Raw genomic sequence first — 17,016 nt, forward strand, 5'->3', positions numbered from 1 at the left:
GAAACATCTTTTGATTTTAGTATATGTGACCACTTAATGCTGCACATTCAAAGAATGACCGTTTGCAGTTCTTCATAATCCATAAAATGTTTAGAAAATCTGCTGTGCATAATAATTTAGAACAGTGCATTTTGAGTTTTTTATTTTTGAAAGAAATCCTGTTCTCATGGGGAGCTTTGTTCAGTAAAATATGATTTATATTGTAATAGTTCATGACTTGAAAATTATACTGACCATCATTTGCATTGAGCATTTAGGAAAATCTGAGAAAATATCACTTGCATAATAATTTGGAACACAGTGTAAGGCTTTTCAAAGATGTATGGTTGTACAACTGCACATGTATTTGCAGCCATTTTCACGTGAGTACAAACAGAGCCCTAAAACAGCTCATTCTGAAAGGCGCTCAGAATGAAAAAACTGAATAATTTTATAATTTCATAGAAAATTTCATTATCCAAGATTGATTTTGCGCAAAGACATTTAATGAACATGTTTTGTATAGTCATAACCCGTTCAAGGAAGCATGATAGGTCACTTTTAAAATAATAATATTCAAAGGTTTTCCTAGAGGTGTAATCAAACATTGTCAACTTTGTCTTAGGTTCATAGGGATACATGTCACCAAAAGAGCTGCTGCATGTCTCATCTATTAAAGACTGCCCAGGGGAAAACTTACCTGAAGGCATCCTGGTCGTCCTCTCGGTGGTCAACAATGGACGGGCTGAAGTCAAACTGAGTGCTGATTGGACTAGAGAGGCTGTCCTGGTGTTCTGCAGCCTGCAGGCCATCACTGAGTCTCGACTGGATGCAAAATGGAGAGACACCTGCATGGAAAAGGCAAAAAAAGTAAAAATGCATAAAAAGCATAAAAACCATATGGTCCAGAATAGGTTTGTAGCTTCTGTTTTATTAAATAATATCACAGTTTTTCATTAACCAGACAACATTAACTTTAGCATTGACATAACTGCTGTAATCTTCTGTAACTCAGAACATTACAAGTTTTCTTAAACCTGCAAATGAACAAGAAGCAGAGAAATCTTACTGGTGTCTGTTTCTTGTCCAGTCGAGTCGGCGGAGCTGGGACCCAGGGAGGCGACAGAGATGGTGGACTGGGTGCTGGTGTCCGACCCCTGGCTGAGCTGATTGGCTCGGCTGCGTCCAGGGTTCGAGGCAGGATGGTCGGCTGGTTCAGGGATGACGAAGGCCGGCTGAGAGAACTTCGGAGAGCGCTGCTTATTGAGCTCCACAGACTTAACCACTGCACAGAGACAACACATGCAAACAAGTAGAACTGCAGTATTTTCGTATATATTAATGATCACAGTTAATGAGACCAATAAAAAAGTTTTTCCTTACCCAAAGTGGAGTCCACTCTGCTCAAACGTCGAGGAGGAACAAGGAGGTTGGGAAACCGAGGCTTCTTCCAATCACCATCTTTCTCAGGTTTGCTTCCTCTCTATGTGCAAAACAATAAAAAATAAATAAATAAAGACCGTTGAATGAAAAGGTGAATTCACTTTCTTCACCGAATCAGTGAAAATTATGAGAATAAGGAGGCTGTACCTTAATCTTGGGCAGGAAGGTGATGCGTGCACGTTTTTGTTCAAGACCGCGAGGCTCCTTCACTTTCACCCCAAGATGCTTCATGTAGGTCAGAATCACATACTGCATAGCTTGGCTGCACAAATTAGGCTCAATGTTAGGTAATATACGGATATCAAGTGCTGTGAAAAAATATTTGCATCCTTAAATACTGTTTTTACTGTTTTGACACTTAAATGTTTCAAATCATCAAAGATAAGTAGAGTAACTACAAAGCGCTGCTTTCAAAGTTTATGTAATTCTGTTTTTATCAGAAACCAAGGAAAACACACACATTTATTTGATTCTTGTTTTAGAGCGCAAGTTGTTTATCTGATAGTAGGGTCCTAAAAAAACATATGACTAGAAGCTCAAAATGTCTAAAATTTAATTTCATGTAAAAAAAACACAATAACTATAAAAAAAAGACCAAAAAAATGGTCCAGTTTTTTAATATCCCTCGTCACCTAATTCTGTGACTGTAGAGGATGTTTCTTCTGCAGAAAAAGATAGAAAGACAGACAGAACAGTAGGGCAAGGGATAGAACAAATGATAGAAGGAACAAACAATCAAACTCTGGCAGAACTAATGAACGAATAACAGAAAGAACAGATAGAAAAGAATGAATGACAGAAAGAACAAATGATGGATAGTGGAGAAAAGTGGGACTCTTTAGGCCTTTAAAAACCTCCTACTCTTTCCCCCATTCACAACTTCATCACTACAATGCTTCTCCATGATCCCAGAGCTGCTCTTAAGAACCCGCCAAACTCGCAGCTCCACCAGGTGTTAGCTAATTGCTGCTGCCACTAGTCTGGAGGAGCTGAGTGTGGGAGTAATGGTCTGCGAGGCAGAAGCCTCGCGACAGACTGCAGGTCTGAGGAGAACCTTTGTGTAAATAGGCAGCACTTTGTGAGAGCAAGCGCTTAGGCACCCCGGAATGGTTGCCATGGAGATTAAAGGATTTCTCAAAGATGCAGGAAAGAATCAAGGCAACATTCCAGATACATTTTTTGAGGAGGGAATATAGCATGATGCAAAGCTAAAAAACAGTTCATTTTACATAATAGCCCGCATTAAAAACCATTGTTTTCTGTTAACTCAGATTATTTGTGTAATAATGAAATATTTTTGTTTATCTCAAGCATTTCAGTGTGAAAAAAAAGCAAAAACTCAAGAAATCTGAATAACTTCCAAAAAACCACTCATTTCTTTTCATTTTTCTTCTGCAGCAATATTTAGTTGGAATTAAACGTGCTTCTGCACAGTACTGTAGACCAATATTTACAAGTAAAACACAGGTATTTATAAACAGGCATTTCATCCAGTACAATATAAAATTTGCAGCGCCTCAATTAGAAATGAAAAAGCAGAACAGAAACTAAGATACCTCGCAAAAACGAGATTCATCTGACTGCCCAGCAGCTGACTAATGATGCATGAAAAGAAAAAGTCCCTGTTCTCACCACTTCTCCTCTTCGGAGGCTTGAGTCGTTGGCCTGCAACACCACATACACACGCCCACACACACACACACACACACACACGCGTCCACGCACGCCCACACACACCCACACACACATTAACATCTGAGAATAAATGAGTGTATTTTTATAGCGTTTGCACTCAGACACTCACAGGATATCCTCAATCTTGGCGAGGATGTGTTCTGCACAGGCGCATTCCTTCTCCAGCGCCGGCTGGTCCTTGCCCCGCTCCGAGTCCAGCTTAGACAGCTCGTCTTCAGCCAGGGTCAGACCCATGCTGCGCTTCTGTCTGCAGCGCAAAGACCACCGGTTTAACTCCCTTCGGTATCTCTGAGGGAAACCTTTCCATTTCTCCTGTGGATGTTACCTGAAGTCCTCCAGGTTCTTGAGCAGGTCTGACAGAAGAGAGTCTTGTAACACCTGAGTGTATTGTTTACACAGATCCTCTGGGATCAGCTCCAGCCGTCGCTTCTCTAAAACACAAACAACCAACAAGAACCGTCAGCAGTCACATCAGTCAGGTTGTACTTTCACAGAAAGAACTGATGAAGTTAGAACATTTAATAAAACTTTTGGGAAGAAAATGCACTCATCCATTAGGGAGGCAACATATTTAATAAAATATTATGTAATAGTCAAATTTTGCACATTTTTGTACTTTTGTTTTGGACTCAATTTCTTCTAAAAATAACCAAAGCTTAAAAAAAAAAAACACCCAGCCGTTTTTTTGGCAATAAGTTAATGTTTTGAATGGGCACTGCACTGTCACTTAGCAACCCAAGTCCAGCCCCATTAACTAGTAACACAAGCTGAGCTACAGTATGTTTGGTCAGCTGTTTTTACAGCTGCATGTGCTGTACAATGGCTGCTGGAAAAGACAAGTGTTTAATTGTTGACTTGCCATCCAGAAACCACTTGCTGCATTCTTGTGTGTTGTGCAGGAGGCACCAGTTCCGCTTTTCTAAGTTGTAAGTATAATTACGCATCTGTTGCAGGAATTCTCACAAGCGAGTGTAAATGTTGAGCTGGGGGTGCGGTCAGTAGCAGCTTACTTGGATTTAAAGTGACAAAATGCCCTAAAACAGCTCATTCAGAAAAGAGCTCAAAATAAGCAAAACTGAGCAGACTTAAATCTCATGATCTAAGAATGATTTTCTGCAAGAAAACTGTAATAAACATGTTTCGTGTAGCCCACATACCTACCTTAACCTGTTCAAGGAAGCATCATATGTCTCCTCTAAACTCCAAAAAGTTAATTTATGATTTACCAAGGTGGGAATTACAAACATTCCAGTTTTTTTGCAATTTCGAGATCACAAAAATTAATGCAAAAATCAACAGATCCACACAGTTTTCTTCACTAATGGTTAATTTTGATATTATTGCAAATTTTCCACAAAAAATGATAAAAACACTGGGTTTAAGTCACAGCTAACTCCCTGCTGCCTCAGCCCTACTTGATGTAAAGTTACAGTCTGTTCGTAACGGAAAGTGACCAATTGAAGTTCTTTAAAAACGTCTGTCTACTTGTTATTTTCTCATCTATTCTCTTCTGTAAGTAGATTTTGGAAGAGGTTTAATGAGTAAAAAATTTTGCAGATATTTCTAAAGCAGCGCCACAAAATCAGTGATTTCCATTGCAAAACAATCACAAAAAAGCCTGGAAGGACTTGCATTTTGTAATTACTCAGCTGATTTGTCTTTTATACAGAGTAGCCCAGGTATTCATGGGGTTACCACAGCCACCCGTGAATACCTAAAATCCAAGAATACCTAAAACTCTAAAAAGGCTTATATCTGCCCAATTTAATAGTTTAAACATCAGATATTCTATAAAATGCATTATATTAATGTTTGGTTCCCTTACCTAATTCTGCTGCTATTGTTTCAGGAACTGGTACTTTTAGATTCTGGGAAAGACAAAAAATGTAAATGAGTAAGAATTATGTCAACAAACCATAGAAATAAAATAGAAAAAAGGAGAACAGAGATTAAACTTACTGCTGTTCTATCTAAGAAGAGGGAGTGGAACTCCATAAAGAAGCGTCGACTCTCCTTGGAGCTGGTTTGTTTGTGCATTTCTGCATAGAGATAACAAAGCTGACGGGGAAGAAAACACTGTATGAGTTTTAATTTATTCCACTTTCCTTCCTCAATTAAAAAAAACATATTATGTTGTCAGGAAACAGCATTTCTCCATTAATAATGGCCTCCCACAAGGCTTTATATACAGTACACTTACTTTCATAGGAAAATGTTAGTTTTTTCAATATCTCTGTTTAATTTGTCAAACCGGATTTTGTTTTCCAATAATAAACCCTGGAGTTTAAAAGGTGTAATCCACACATTTAACTGAACAGTACATGAAAACCATCACAGCAGGTCATATTTCCAGATTCCACCGGACAAACACATTTCCTGTGTTCAGGAAATGTTTTAATTTTGACAATTTGTTATTTCAGTTTCAATTTAAAATGCCACCAGGTTGTTATTTTTTACAAGATTTGGTTATATTATGCGCACCTCTTTATGTTTAAGCATCACAAAGTCATGCAGCACACCACAATACTTTTAAAAACGTTTTCCATTAATTATGGAGACCCAAGATGATATACATATATGTATATACACAGTATATCAAACATATATTAAATACAGTGAAATGATTTAGTCACACAAATTATAGATGATCATTAAGGCATTTATGTAATCATTTTCCATTCATGGTGCTATATTCAAACTGCCACATTAATTGGTCAAATCCTTCAGCAGTTTACCTGCAAACCAATCACCTTGTAAAACTCAGAGTTAGACCAGCCCACTTTAAAAGGTTAGGCTGACAGAAACTCATAATATTCTGCAACTCAGTTTTATAAAATTATTATATTAATAATATTAATAAATTTATTAAAATTACTATATTAAAAAATTACTAATATTTATCTACATGAGACTTTGATGTGCAGTGAAGACAAATTTAGATCTTTTTTTCACATTTACTTAAGTATTTAACAAATTGATTACTTGTTGAGTATTCTTAATCTACTATGCAAAGTGTGTATTTATAGTCTGATTAAATTATCACATATTGTATATTCATATATTTACTTATTTAGTTTATTGATTTGTTGCCCCTTTGGATGATCAGCATGTGGATGGAAACTTAAACGTTTCCAAACAAATATTGCAAATTCTTCATCAAGTTCCTTGGAAGGTCTTTGGGAAATAATACAAGATGTTCAATATAAAACACCAAGAAGCTACAGGGAATTAACATGATCCTTCCTCTTCCTTTTCATTTCAGAAAGGCTTTGACAAGTTAAAGTTTAAGGTTTTGAAATTTGCTGGCATGTGGAAAATCATTAGTTTATTCTTAAGAAAAGTTTTTCTAAATCATACATTTGTCGGATGAATTACCATTTAATGTTGTATCTCTGTATGCCTTAATTGTAAAATCAATTATTAACATTATTGTCAATGTTCTGAGCAAACAACTGCACTGTCCAATAATAGGTAAGGCAGTGATCTGTGTTTATGAACGTACCAGAGGAGCAGCCTCGAACTGGGACACCACATGATGGAGGAACACAGCCAGATGAGCCGGTCGAGACTTAAGCAAGTCAATACTCTGAAAACAGCTGCACTCGCCGTTAATCTGAGGATTAACAGAAATATGTTCATCAGATAAGCATCGTGTGGTTAATTTCTCTGTGAAAAGTAAAAACAGGTTGTTAAAACTTTACCTGTTCTTGTTGATAGTCAAAGTAGTCGTCCTCCGCTCCGATTATCTGGGGGTTTACGGTGTATGGAGGGCTTGCCACAGAAGAATGAGGACTGGAGTCCTAATTGACACATTCAAGAAGAAATGCTGGGTTGAAGATTGTAAACACACACACAAAAAAACCCCCAGGTCATTCAAAAACAATTGGAACAAGAAGGTTGCATTACACCACAACTTAAAGGTTTCTTTGTGGAATTTGTCGGTTACTCTCCACAGCTTTTTTCTGAATATTGTAGGTCACTCACTTTCTGAAATACAGTGGTAACTTTCCAACAATTTCATGGAATTTGAAAATTCATCCATTGATCTTACAGGTTACTCTCATCAAACTTACAAAGAACTTCAAGTTTTTGATCTTGAACCCAATTTTAACTCTAGAGAGGCCCGGTACATGGTTCTATTTCTGGAACTGACGACAAATGTCGTTTTTCTCCTAACAGGTTACTTACATTTCACATTCCCTGGTATTATGAATTACTTTCCAGTACATTCACAGAATTTGAAGGGCACTTTCTAAACTAACAGATTGTAGTTACTTTCTCATAACTCATAAGATACTGTCCAGAGTTTTTCCTCAACGTGCAAGTTACATTTTGGCCTTAAAGATTACATCTTAGTTACTTTCCTATAACTTACAAGTTACTTTCCAGAACTGTTCACACATTATATTCCAGGACATTTGCAGAACTTGCAAGTTACATTCTGAACTAAAAGGTTGCATTCTACTTATGTTCTTATAATTTCCAAGTTACTTTCCAGAACTTCATATATCCCAGAATGTTCACTCAATTTGTAAATTACATTCTGAACCTACACATTACATCCTATTTACTTACTAATGATTTAAAAGCAACATTACAGAACGTTCGCTAAACTTGCAAATTGTCTTCTGAACTTCATGGTTACATCCTAGAACCTTTCACATAACTTACAAGTTACTTTCCAAAACTTATGCGTTGTATTCCAGAACCTTCATAAAACTTGCAAGCTATATTCTGAACTAAAAGGTTACTTTTTACTTATTTTACTTACAAACTTAGAATGTTTGGTGAACTTGCTATGCTAGTGACATTCTGAATTCACGGGTTACAGCCAAGTTATTTTCTCAAACCATTAAAATTACTTTTCAGAACTTACATATTATAGTCCAGTGTGTTAGCTAAACTTGCAAGTTACATTTTGAACTAACAGGTCACCTTCTAGTCACTTTTTCACAATACATATACAGTAGTTCCTTTTAGGACTCAAAGCTTTATTTTATAGGACATCATAATAATAATGGGTTCTAAGGATTACCAGGTAACTATTTGGTAAACACAGACTACATTCGGTAAACCTTAGGCGCTTACAGGTTATTTTTTACCAAATTTACCAGGGACTAACAGGTAACTTCATAAAATGTACAGGTTACATTCCAGAACATTGAGGTTGAATTCTAGCTACTATCCCATAACTTGAAGGTTACTTTCCAGAGTCTTGTGGTGACTTTCAAGGAATATAGACATTAACTGATAGAAATTATCAATAGCTTGCAAGTTACTTAAAAAAATTACATAACTGTACTTTTCCAGAAATGTACAGTAAAATTGCAGGAATCTAGCATGTAAATTTTGTGGCTAACTTGTGAACAAGACATGAGGATTTATAATGTTTTTGCTAACCAAAACTCAGCTAATTTGTGTTATTTCACTTTGAAGTAGATAAAATAAGTTTTAATGTCTCCATAAAACTTTCATGTCAAATTCAGAATCTTCAGTGGTTTACAGCTTAAGGCAATGAGTGACTTTCAGCAACACAATTTTTTGGTTCAGGTTTTTCTTATATTTTATTGTTATGACATTTTTTTTTTCTAAAAGACAAATAAGTAAGGAGAGACCTTTAGGTGTGCTGTTCACCCAAACTACCGTTTTTGTGTGATTATGTACTGTTGCAGGGCAAACCCAGGAAAATAATTAAGCATCAGTCGGCATCATTCTTATCCCACTAATCTCTGCTCCTAATTGTTGCTGCCAATGTTTGAGCTGCAGCCTTGCAGAGCAGAGTTGCTGTTTCTTTTGGAGCGAGGCAGCGTTTGATCACTTCACTGGAGCTGACTAATTAGGGCACACTGTGGGCTTTTCGGAAGGGGAGTAGGCTCCCTAGGTCCTGCTTTTACAGGAAGTGTGTAAATATGCAGAAGCAAATAGTACTTCCCTGGAGATTTTATGGGAACTTTCAGTTTCCTGATGTTTATATGCAGTCTGTACTAATGGTAGCCATCTAATTCTGTCTGACTTTCTTCTGCCTTTCTCAAACGCCTACATAGCATGTTGCACATCTTTCTGTAGATGTCAGGAATTTACATTCCTCGTTTCAATTGAAGAATTAGTAGACAACCAAACTATCTGAAGTTCTAATTGTTGTAACATTAAGCTAAATGTTTAAATAATATTACTTTTTTTTGAGTACCACAGCAGAAAAAAGTATATTATATACTGCTAATTTTTTATGTTAAATGTGGAAGGTTTTTGAAACGGCTCATTTTCCAGACACCAATAAACATTACGGAACACAGCTGGGTGGATTTTTAAGAACTTAGGATGTTTTTAGAAGCAGTAGACACCCAAATAAAAAAATGTGCAAAACGTGTATTTTGTCAAATTTAAAAATAAATAAAAATACTCAAACTGTTGTTGAATTTCAACTTGCAACTCAGCCTTAAGAAGATTCTCAGTAACACTGAACATGTATTTTCAAAGGTTTATTTTTAAAATCAGAATTGGGTTACGATGGAGCAGGAGATGGGAGGTGTGTGTATGTAGGTGTGTGTGAGTAAATCTTACAGTGTCGGGAGCGTCTTCAGTGTCGGGGGACGAGCAGGAATTCAGGTCATCTCGGCGGCAAACGTCCGGACTCTGAAGTGGCGATTCTCTTTTTCCAGACGCCTCTGGAACGGGAGTGCTGTGCGTCTGATGCACACACACATACACACACATGTATCACCACATGTAAAAAACACAAGAGCTGAACCCAAGTGATTGTTTAGTCTGGTGCTGAATACTGGGAAATCCCCCAGAGATTGCTAAGTAGGACCATTTCTTCGCTATTTTTAGATGCAGTGATAAAAGGGTTTTTGTGATAAAGGAGTCTGTGTTAGCCATGTTTAGCTTCAGAAGGGTTTTAACTGCAGCTTGTGACTAACATTAGTTCTTGGCCAGCTGAGGCACCATTTAAAAAAGTCACGCTTTAAATCAGTAGCAGAGATTGAATCACCAATGTGCCTCTGAACTTTGTCCTTTAACACTTCAGTGCAGAGCAAGAAAGAGAACGTCAACATATACAAAAAGCATTTTTCAAATTTTAGTTAATCAAGAAATCACTTGATGAAAGACATTTTAAATATGAAGCAATAAATAAAACGGAAATATAAAAACCACACACAAACAAAACCATAAAAACAATGAATCATATCTCTGTAAACAAAATTCTCCTTCAAAAATTACTACTCAGAATGAAAATTATTAAGTTTATTTTAATTTATCATGCCATTAATTGATTAATTGCTTATTGCGACAGGCTTATATTTCCACACTACAATATATTTCTGATTTATTTCCAGTTACAATACTTACAGCATTGCTGCTGGTCGGTGGCGCTTCTTCACCGGTCTGCTCCTTCAGGAGACTCCCATCATCTTGCTCATCTTCATCACGGATCCTGGGCCCCGAAGCTCCGTCCTGAAACATTAGAAAGTCTCACATGAAGCAACAACTTCCACTAATGTGAAATATGTGTTGTCATTTGTTGCCTGAAATTCACTCTCTCTCCAGAATTTATTTTATTTTATTTAGATACAGACACAGATACAGAGTTTTTTTCAGTCCCTCTTTTACAACCTTATAAGTTGTTCTTTTTCTGTTTCATTTCGTTCATAATAGGTCAATTATATTATTCAGTTGTAACTTTAGTTTAGTTGGGTGACAGTAACTTGATTGAGTAACAGCAGTGCAGCAGGTCTGGAGCAGAGTTGGATAGTAACTCTGTTACATTTATTCAGTTACATTTACTTGAGTAACCTTTTGGAAAATATGTGTTTCAACAAAAATAAAATTACACATGACTAGGTTTGTTCAAGCAATAAGTCATTTAAACAACATGCCACGGCATCAACCTCCAGTGAATTTCTGTCGTCTTCTTCGTCTTTTCTGCCAGCAGTGACATCTGGTTGTTGATCACGACTTGTGTGATGAGGAAAAAAATGTTTTCCTTGAGGTTTTATGACATACACTAATTTTGATGCAGCCAAAAAATCACCTCGTCCTAGTGCAAAAACTTTTTATTGAAAAATTTGAGTTTTTTTCAAAATTGCCATGTTTCCATCAAGCAAATTCATTTTCCTAATTCCAATTTGCACAATTATATGGTGAACGGAAATGCAGCTACAGTCATACAGTTACCTAAAACACATCTAATAAATAGTTCTTATCGTCACACTTATCATTATCACAATAGTACTGCCAAATATTGTGATAAAACTAAGTCCATATCAACTTGAGTACTGTCTCTGGGTACTCTGGGCTGTGGTCTTACCCCATCAGACAGAGTGCAGTTATTGTGGTTCTGGGGGCTCCCACTCAAAAAGCTGCTCCGCTCCGCGCTGGACAGTGCAGGTGAGTTGGGGGCTGAAAGAGGAAGAGGCATGCTGACTTCTTCATGTTCTTCCTGCTCCTGCGCCTCCTCCAGGGGCATTTGGGAAAGGCCTGGAGGCCTCCCCAGCACCGTCAGCGCTACATAGGAACCCGCTGAGAGACAGTGAGGAAAACATCTGATCAAACAGTTACATGGCTAAAAGAAGTACGTATATGTAACTTACTGCACATTTAAAATGAACAGTGTCTATATCGTATCACATAAAGTGGTTTATATAGCTGTAAGGTGCTGAAGGTTTTCTACATGCTTAAATATATTTGAACTTCTCAGAGGTAACTGAATATTTAGCATCATACTAAAAAAATAACTGGACCTGTTTGTTTGATTGACTTATTTCTAAGAATAGTTTTTCTATGGAAGAGGATTAGGGCCACCAAAAAAAGAAATAAATAAAAAAATTCTAACTTTGAGTTAGACTTTTTCTTCTGAATTCAGACTTTAACCTCAAAATTCTGACCTTTTTCTCAGAATTCTGACTTTTTTGGTTCCGGAATTCTGACTTTAATCTCAGACGCCCAATTCTGTGTCAATATACGTCAAAATCTAAATAAATAACAAAATACTCTGAGGAATATGTCAATTATTTTGTCGGTGAAAGCCTGTCTCAAATAGATTAGGTAGATTTGAGTATTAAGACTCAAATAGTGCATAAACCTGTTAAAAGTCAGAATTCTTTATTTTTTTTAGTGGCCCTAATCCTCTTCTGTAGTTTTCTCAAAGGGTCATCATAGAAGGGAAATAATGGGGTAATAATAAATAACAGAATCAAGTTTACATAACGTAACACAAGCCAGTCATCACATCGTAACTGTTGCTTTGACCACATTTCTAGCAAGTTTATAATTTAAATGCAAAAAAATTCACTAACAGGAGACGAATACTTACATTTGATTAATTTTACAACCTCTTTGTGGTTTGAGCGAGTAACTAAAGTCCCGTTAACCTGTTGAAAAAGGAAAAACTAAGAATTAATTTCTAAAAGTGCTGACTCTGATATGCATGCAGATGCCTTGTTGATGCCATTACACATAAATCAAATGAAGACACGCTATAGATGTTGGCATTAAGCATAACAATGGAATAAAAAAGCCTGGACAATAAGGCCTTTTTGTTCCTCCATTCTTGTCCAAAGCGACATCATTTGAGGTGGAAATCAATTATTTAAGCAACGTTTTGAATAAAATAACCTGCCTCAAAGTTTCCTTTATAAGTTAAATGTCCCCGACTTTAATTAGCAAAAACAATGGAATCAAATGAGGCAACATTTAGATTTTAACATAAAAAAGTGTTTCGAAGAACAGAGCTCAGGTAGGTTCATAAAAAATTCGACATGCAAGAGATTTAAAGAAAGAACTGATGCTAATTTCTAACTTACTTTCACCATTTTAAACAAGTCGTTACTGGGCTGAAATATCAAGAAAAAAGAAATAAATAAAATCCATGAAACTAAGAGTAAAGATTGTATCATGTTTGGACACCAACAAACTAACAGAGTTTACTTCATTTTGTGAATTCATTAAAAGATAAAAGCACAAAATGGTGGAAAAGTGAAAACAGTCCTTTGTTAGGCTAACAACATTAATACTAAGTAAATGCTAATCTTTCATTTACTAATATAAGTTGCTCTAAGGAGGAAGTAATGTAAAAACTGCATGCAAACGTTCAGGGCTCTATAAAGTGTTTGGACACAAACAGCATAAATTCTAAAATAAAAAGAAATAAAAGCGAAAAGGTGCTAATGTTAAGCTAACACTACTGCTAGACTAATACAAGCTGATGCTAATTTATCTGGTTTCTAACTGTATTTCAGTATTTTAGATAAGCTGCAATCAAATGGAGGAAATTAAATAGAACTTAAACAAAACAACAGTAATAACTGTATTACCTTATAGTACATACATTAAATAGTTGAAAGTGGAAAAAGTGACAAGCTAATGCAAAGCTAATAGTATTCTGTTGCAAATCACTTTAGGCATTTCAAATAAGTTGCCTATCTGAAATGCCTAATTTGACTGAAGTCGATTTTGATACGCATACGATGTAAATAGTTTACTTGGGTTTTCTAAAATCATCCATCCATGATGGCTGGGGAGGAAAAGCCCTTTTTAGAACAAGGAGAAGAAAAATGGCTTAAAGTGACGCATGACGCCCACCTTAATGATCCGATCTCCTGTTTGGACACCGGCTCTCATTGCAGCTCCATCTGCATCAGAAAAACAAGCAAAGTGAGAGACGCTGCTTTTATCAATGTGCTGCAATAATGTTTGTCCACATCTCTTCCAGCCTTACCTTCCTTCACCAGCTGCACAAACACAGGGTTGTCTCCACTTACTGTCAGACCAAAGCCATTTTTATCTCTTTGGATAATCACACAGCGCTGGACCAGACCTGCCATTTTTACAACAAATGAATAAAAAATTGGAACAAATGCTACAAAAGCCTCTGAAATTAAATCCTAAATTTAAAAAATCCATCCTGGATGTAGCTGAGATCCCTGTTTTTTTTTCTTTTTTTTTGTTGGTGTTACCGATTGGAAAAAAAAAAAACTCTGCAGGAAATGACAAATCAACAGCCTGAAACAAACACAGCTTCAGAAACAGCAGCAACAAGAACCACCGAGGACCGATCCGATCATAAACTGGAAGATGTTAAAACATCACTACCAGGTGAGTTTTACATCGACATGGACTGAAGAAAGAAGTTTAGCTCAAAAATCAACACCTTCAAGCTAGACTTAAATTTCCAGCTGCCTATATGGACAAGCTAAATATCCTCTTCTTATTTCTCTAAAATGAAAATAAACTTGTTATTTTACATTCAAACCTGAACCTTCAAATACACAAAAAAAACAGATTGCGAAGTCGGCCTTTTATTACCTGTGTAAAAGGCCGACTTCTTGTTGGGATTAGAGAAACTATCCAAGCATTTATCTTTAGTCGAATTGATTACTGCAACAGTGTCTTCACAGGTCTGCCTAGAAAATCAATCAATCAGCTTCAGTTGATCCAGAACCCTGCAAAGATTTAGGGATCTATGATCTCATTCCCATTTAGTTTTCAAAAATTATATTTTTTTTGGTCTGTAGGAACTTTTGATCAGACGATTTTGGCCCACGTGACAGAAAGTTTGGACACCCTTGCTCTAAACATTTACAAGTATACGAGTCTGCTGATAAAAAGCAAGAGTCTAAACTTCCTTAAATCTACAATATAATGGTTAATAAAATATTATTTGGACAAACTAGAGCAACTGAAGGATTTCAGTTATACAGACTCCTGTGGGAGAGCTGAGTGGATAATTGGTTGTCTTCTGGACTCCATGAGAAGCCTCAAGACTTCAGGGTGAACAAAAGGGCAGGAAGGATTAATGTCAACCCCGTAACCCTGGCAACCACCCTAACAACGGAGCCAACACTTACAGCGTCTCTGCACATCTGCACAACAACCTCACAGATTATTCATTTTATTATTCAAACTAAAGAGACGGTGGGAAAAGTGCAACGAGCCAATTCTTTCTTAATAAAGTGAGCCGTTAAAGTAGAGTGCAGAGAGAGATATCTTTGTCTCACCTGTTGGGTCAAACTCGTGTTTAAGAGGATTTCCCATGCTTTGTGTTTTTGTCTGTGAGAATGCTCTGGGTCCTGTGAAGCAAAGACGACAAATGAGAGAGAAAAAAAATATCACTGACAGAAAGGATGTTTTCATTTGTTCCCAAATTAAGGCTGTTTTCACACCTGATAGTCCAGTGGACTCAATTTGATTGGGGACCAGAATCACAACATTCATTACATTTTCAGCTGTTGTGGTTCACTTTTACACTGCACTTTGATTATGCTGTTAAAAATCTGTTTCCAAGTCTCTAATCAACAAAAGACAAGAAATTAGAACCTTATTGCACTTTTTGTGCCATGAATATATTTTTTAAAACAGTTTTAGCTTAATTAGTACTCTGTGTGTTGTTCTTTCAACAAATGGTCTTCTTCAGAGTCTGTATACACCATTTAACGAATAATAGATTATTACATTAGTTGACAATTATTTTAACAATTGGTTTGTCACAATTGAATTTATCATTTCAGCCCAACAAAACTATGATTTCCTGTCTGAATTACTTGATAAAACCTTAATTACACTAAACCATCTCCATGCTCGTCTAATTTGTTGTTTAACTGACTTAACCTTTGTGAGAATTTAAAGGTGGAGGTTCATTTATTATTAGCAGATGCTCCTTCTCTCCTCGTTCCCCTTTGCTGCTGCTGTGTCTCGTTCCAAAAGGAGGAGGGGGGATTTTGTTTGTCCAGCAGCTCCTCCCTGGACAATGGGGGCCCTGGACTTTAAACAATGGCTCCCACGTCAGAGCCCGCTTACTATACGGAGACTTTGTGGGACAGATTCCCGGAAACAGCGTCCAGGGTTTTTGGCACGGCTTCAGCTTCCTGAACATGGGAGAAGGCTGCAAAATAAAACGGAGGGGAAGGAGGTGTTTGTGAGGGAAGGCCAAGGGCTATGCTGTGGAAATTTTAACAAAGCTTGCAGAGTGAAGGATCCTGTCTGAATCCAGGAAAGTGGAGGGAATGAACGAAATGTTGAAACAACAGATTCAGGGAATTAGAACAATTTTCCTTTGTGTTTAGACTAAACATTAAGCAAATGTTTAGTCTGGATTTTAACCTCGCAATCACAGGCAGAACCAAGCTCATGTTGGATCGGGGAATAAAAAGGTGGTGACCTTAAATCTCAAGAGAGGCTCCTTGCTATGGCTGGAGAAGATCAGAAGCTGATAAGAGAGGCAGATAAAAGGACAGACGACATCCTGCTCAGTGGGTGGCGGCTAGTGGAGCAGCGTCCACGACATGAAGGAACCTTCCAGATTCATCCATTCATCTGTTGCAGGGTCTGCAACCTGCAGGTCCGGAGCCGTAAGAGGCTTTTAATAACTTTGGTAAAAACGTAACAAAGAACCAACTTTAGGGTGGATTCCACTTTTTATCACTTCTGATATCTGAGGTTTAGTATCGACTGGTACCGATCCAATACAGATAAACAGTACTGAGTTGACTTAAAACATTTTCTGTTTTTATACACGGACGTAAACGTACTGAGTAACGAATTTATAGCTCTGCACCAGTACACCACACTTAAATAGATCAATAGCTTTACAAGCTCGATCAAACATGTAACAACAACATAATTAGTGCAGCCGCTGCAAAATAAATAATTGACGAAGTCAAGAGGTTGACTTGAGCTTGGTTGACTAGCTTGTTGCAGTTTATTTTGCAAAAATAAACTGCAACAAACCTTTTTTCAAGTGGTTCAGAAAGTGTAATTAGGAATTCTAAATGATGAGGCATGACGTCACTCAGAGCATACAGACAGTATAGATCTGCCCTCCTGGATCAAACACAGGAGGTCAAACACAGAAGATCATTTCTAGATACCCAATCTAGAAGGTTTTCAATATCAGGACCGATA

General features: G+C 37.0%; 1 protein-coding gene across 5 annotated transcripts in view; it reads right to left on the reverse strand.

Moving 5' to 3' along the window:
- Nucleotides 1–17,016, reverse strand: part of arhgef12b (Rho guanine nucleotide exchange factor (GEF) 12b) — a 46,096-nt gene that overhangs the window by 15,244 nt on the left and 13,836 nt on the right. The window contains exons 1-19 of one of the 5 annotated variants that reach the window (XM_032577221.1): nucleotides 15,279–15,431; nucleotides 15,114–15,185; nucleotides 13,835–13,933; nucleotides 13,699–13,748; nucleotides 12,431–12,488; nucleotides 11,426–11,637; nucleotides 10,468–10,572; nucleotides 9,679–9,804; nucleotides 6,819–6,917; nucleotides 6,620–6,730; nucleotides 5,077–5,175; nucleotides 4,943–4,985; nucleotides 3,443–3,548; nucleotides 3,227–3,364; nucleotides 3,055–3,087; nucleotides 1,570–1,684; nucleotides 1,363–1,462; nucleotides 1,049–1,264; nucleotides 680–827 (exon numbers count right to left, since the gene is read on the reverse strand). In XM_032577221.1, coding sequence (XP_032433112.1) covers nucleotides 680–827; nucleotides 1,049–1,264; nucleotides 1,363–1,462; nucleotides 1,570–1,684; nucleotides 3,055–3,087; nucleotides 3,227–3,364; nucleotides 3,443–3,548; nucleotides 4,943–4,985; nucleotides 5,077–5,175; nucleotides 6,620–6,730; nucleotides 6,819–6,917; nucleotides 9,679–9,804; nucleotides 10,468–10,572; nucleotides 11,426–11,637; nucleotides 12,431–12,488; nucleotides 13,699–13,748; nucleotides 13,835–13,933; nucleotides 15,114–15,185; nucleotides 15,279–15,330 — 1,982 coding nt within the window. In that variant the 5' untranslated portion in view covers nucleotides 15,331–15,431. Of the gene's footprint in view, nucleotides 1–679; nucleotides 828–1,048; nucleotides 1,265–1,362; nucleotides 1,463–1,569; nucleotides 1,685–3,054; nucleotides 3,088–3,226; nucleotides 3,365–3,442; nucleotides 3,549–4,942; nucleotides 4,986–5,076; nucleotides 5,176–6,619; nucleotides 6,731–6,818; nucleotides 6,918–9,678; nucleotides 9,805–10,467; nucleotides 10,573–11,425; nucleotides 11,638–12,430; nucleotides 12,489–13,698; nucleotides 13,749–13,834; nucleotides 13,934–15,113; nucleotides 15,186–15,278; nucleotides 15,432–17,016 lie in introns of those variants that run through there. The other 4 variants (XM_032577222.1, XM_032577223.1, XM_032577225.1 and 1 more) reach the window with 4 other exon arrangements.

Source organism: Xiphophorus hellerii, chromosome 11 (genome assembly GCF_003331165.1).
Source record: "Xiphophorus hellerii strain 12219 chromosome 11, Xiphophorus_hellerii-4.1, whole genome shotgun sequence".
Taxonomy (NCBI): Eukaryota; Metazoa; Chordata; class Actinopteri; order Cyprinodontiformes; family Poeciliidae; genus Xiphophorus; species Xiphophorus hellerii.